Genomic DNA, 4,326 nt, shown 5'->3' with positions numbered 1-4,326 from the left:
GAGAGAGAGAGAGAGAGAGAGAGAGAGAGAGAGAGAAAGAGAGAGAGAGTTGAACACATTTATTACAATTTTAAAGCAATTTGGAAGCCTATCAGTGCACCTCAATCATTATAATAAAATAAATTTAATGCCTATGTATTTTGGCATTTGATTTTGGGTTTTTTGTCATAGAAAATCAGAGCTCCCCCTACCCCCTTTGCTCACCAGGTTATGGGGCCAGCTGCAGCTGTCTGTCCCATCCCCTCTGCTCCTTTGTGATGCTAAGCAGCCCCGATATGCCGATGCCCTGCCCCTCACTCCCAACCCACAGCCCCCCCCAACCCTGCCAGTACCCCTCACTCCTGACAACACAGGCCCCTGCCCCCAGGCACCAGCCCCCCAGTGGGAGGAAGGATGTGGGTGTGTGGCAAATGGGGAAGGGTGGGGTGTGAGGAATGGGGAGGGGGTGTGGGCACAGGCGACATGTCAGTAAGGCAGGAGGGCACAGCTGACATATTGGGGTGCGAGGCACAGGTGATGCAGCAGAGAGTTTCAAGGGTGGCATGTGCCCCCCCTTTCACCCACAGTGGGTGTGGGACTGCAGCCTGGCTGGACCAGCTATGGGCAAGAGCCACCTATGGGGGTCCAGGGGACAAGACCCAAAATGGGAGAGAATGCTGCAATGCCATGGCCACCAAGGTGAGGTGCAGCAGTGGTAGCAGTGCCAAGTTGTCTTTCTGCTGCTGCCAACTGGGAAGGGGGCACCTCATGTTGGCCGTCATAGTAGCATGGTGCTCCTTCCCACTCTGGCTCCTACTTACTGGGTCTCAGAGGCAGCTGCTGCCTGGAGCTGGTCCAGCCTGGCTGCAGCCCCACACCCTGCTATTAGTGTAGAAATGTTGGGGAGAAAATCCATGTTTTTCCATAGCAAATGGAAAACCTGAATCCCTGCTTATCACTCTGCTTGAATTAATACAACACTTGTACCTTCTCATTAAGAGACAGCTTGGGTATCTCCACCTGGCACTGCATTGTAATATGTAATATGTAGTCCTAGCCTTAATTTGCCTCCATAACATGTTCTGAGCTGAGCTGACAGTCAGATTCTAGTTTCTAAACCCATGCTGATGAATAATTGTGAAACAGTACTAAAACTACAAATTGATATGTAAAGCTACTTATTCATGTGCTCTGGGAGGTGGGGGGGAGGGGCACTTTAATTAGAGCGGCTGTCACATATATCAGCATCCCCACGATGAAAAATGGTGGCAGGGGAGCTGTAGCTAAAGCTTTTCGAACAAACTTTAAAGTGTCCCTGCTGCCATTTTTCAGCACGGGGATGCTGATACACATGACACTACACATGATGTGGTAATTACTACGCTCCAGGGGACTCAGTTAATCAAGTCTTCTCTGACACACTGTAATTACAGCATGTAAGAGCAGCCTTGATGTAGGTGCATAGCCACCCTAAGGGACAGATGGCTTCTGCAGGCTAGATAACCTTTCTTTTTGAGATGATAATCTAACCTAACCTAAACCTGAGGCCTGCAGCCTTCCATACTATAGAAAATAACACATTTATTATATCTGATTTCACCTGAATAGAGCCATGTGCACTTAGAATTAGCAGATATGGCCGTGGGGAAATCTTATATAAATATTCATATTTCCATGTAGTATTTTCCTATCTAAAAGCAGCACCATTTCAAAATCAAACCCATAAAAATTATAGTACGGATCAAGGTTTATGAAAGCATTATAATCATCATGTATCTTCATGTGGGACTAATCTCTCCAAAAAAGAAGCCGGAGCTTTTAAAAGCCTCTTATGTAAGCAAAACAGAACTTTTTGATATTTATTCAAGATTTTGAACCTGAACTACATTAAAGTAATGTAAGTTTATTCTGTTATGACAAGAACCAGATTCCTTAATCAAAGCAAATTGTTTTGGCATCCCTGTAAAATGATGATATTTCAAAAACTTGCAGGAGGTATCTTAATTACATTAGTTTGGTGAAGTAATTATTTTAAGGTCAGGTTGTGCTCTCAAACAGCAAACATCAGGAAAAAAATAACAGCATTTGAGCTGCCTAGTTGCATTCTTTTAATTAATTGGCATTGATCTGTGATACTCCCCTCATACAAATACTTAAAGAATAATAGCAGTGGTCTATTTCTAATTAAGAAGGGATAAGACTGTGTGAACTAGTTCTTGCTATGGGGCCATTCCCACTATGGCTGTGATTAAAAAAAGCTGTGGAGAGTTACTAATTTGATTTTTTCCATATGATTCCAAAAGTTAATAAGCAATTAATTTCTAATTGTTTCTTGCAACTATCAGGCTTTCTTTGTGACTTTCTTATGAAACAGTTTTGGATTTCAAAGAGAAATCTGTCATTGTTAACAGAAAAAAGATATAATTATTTAAAGTAGGAAGGAAAGGACAAAACCTGAAAACAACCTACTTACCAGGCTATGTCCATTTATGACTAACGCATAATCACCGGTGACAGTTACTTGAAAAACTGAGCCGTGGTTTAATTTTTCCTTTTTTTTACGGAATACATGACCATTGGAAAATCTTTCACTTTGTCCAAATAAACGTTCCTTTGCTTTCCTTAAAAGAAAAAGACAAAAATAGTATATGACACCTCATAACTTTAATCAGAGAATGCTTTTGAGCTAATTTCAGTTCTCCAAGGAAGATAGTTCTTTCAAATGGTGAGGCTCCTGTAGTATGTTTAACTCCCAGGAAATCTGTTGGGTAAGTATTAAGCAGTTGGGAAGAGAATCATCTTGAATGCTTTAAATAATTTAAGAGTTAAATAGCATGCTTAATCTGAGTTTGAATTGACTGACTGATCATCAGTTTGGTATTAAGATTTTCCAGGCTTCAAGAAAAGGATCGGTTTGACACACCAAATACTGTGGTTACATTTAGAAGAGTAAAGGATATTTAAAAAATATGAGGAAAATATTTGGCCAGAGACTCTGTGCAACAACAAGAATTCCTTTACTTTTAAACGTGTGTGTACACACATACATACCAGCCCACATTTACTTACAGCTACAGAACAGCATAACCTCAAACCTGTTAAAACCATACTATAAGTCCATTTACAAATTTACTTAAAAGCAGGTATCCTAAGCAAACAGGCCCAAACCAATGCTAAAATGAAATCTAGTCAATGAACCTATGGCAAGATGAATTAGCTCCACATCTGGGATTTGCTATGATCTCCATCTTGCCTCTGAGCTTGACGTCTGCAATTATCAAGAGTGAACCCATTAGGAGCTCAATCTGTCTGATATCACTGAACAGTCCATGTACAGATTATTCTCCTATTTTAGTGATGGATTATGTTATTTCCTTTGTTTATAGATTTGTATTTTGTCTGAGATCTTTTTATTATTGTTGCATTAGTCTTGGTTTGTCATGCTACTTTCAACTGCTTTATTTTAGATGATTTTGAAGGATGATTACTTTCACTTTTTAAAGAATTTTGCAGTATTGTACATCACATGACTGATACACAGCTGGCAGAATGGAGAGCAAATTTGCATTCTATAGACTAAATTAGAGATTTATAAGCAGCATAAGCTTTCACAAGCAGTGTGCTTGCTTCATCAGATTATCTAGAGCTGCTCAGTTTTAATTTATGAATACTGTATATTGCCTGGTTATTGGTGTGTTTGCAGCATGAACATATTAGGTTAGCTTAACACCAGGCTGTCAGGAAAAACAAGCAGAAAGGAAAATAACTCAAAATAAACCATTTTGATAAACACAAGGGGGTTATCACAGGACAATAGCAAAGCCACTGGCTTGACCTCCTGCTGAGTCTACCAGACTGATTTTGTCCAGAGAAAACAAATGGTAGGAATGGACAGCAATAAAAGAAATGTTGGCTGGAATATAAGCGATACACTGTCTCTCACTCACCAGAGCTGAAGTAGTTGTGGAGCTGTAATGGGAAACTAGACTACACAGGCACCCATTTGAGTTTTGAATAAAGTCCCCCTACATGTACCACCAGGATATTACAACTCCAGGTAAGATAGATAAATTGTCTATTGTTTTTCTCTAAATGCTTTGTTACAATTGTTAAGTAATACACTGATGTTTATAAAGGGCAATTTGTCACTGAACACCACTGGTAGACTACTGACTACCAGTTTAATGAGCATGTACATCTTCTATATGCTAACAGTTTAAACTCATTACATGAGCCCACACACCAGGTGTTGAACCCAGGTGGACCTGCTCAGTAAGTAAAGCAGTTCCACAAGGAGCTTGTGGCTGAGTTTTATAATGGAAGAATTATGGGATCCCTGCCTTGAAA

The 4,326-nt window shown here is 40.3% G+C and overlaps 1 protein-coding gene across 1 annotated transcript in view; it reads right to left on the bottom strand.

Annotated features, from left to right (window-relative positions):
* ATP8B4 (ATPase phospholipid transporting 8B4 (putative)) overlaps positions 1-4,326 on the bottom strand; it is a 247,388-nt gene that overhangs the window by 43,888 nt on the left and 199,174 nt on the right. Inside the window, 1 exon segment of the mRNA XM_019504155.1 lies at positions 2,453-2,600. Within this exon segment, the coding sequence (XP_019359700.1) occupies positions 2,453-2,600 (148 nt within the window).

This window comes from Gavialis gangeticus, unplaced genomic scaffold (genome assembly GCF_001723915.1).
Source record: "Gavialis gangeticus isolate Ggan-Ray unplaced genomic scaffold, GavGan_comp1, whole genome shotgun sequence".
Lineage (NCBI taxonomy): Eukaryota > Metazoa > Chordata > Crocodylia > Gavialidae > Gavialis > Gavialis gangeticus.
The sequence above is the reverse complement of the archived record's forward strand: the minus strand, read 5'-3'. Positions and strand labels throughout refer to the sequence as shown.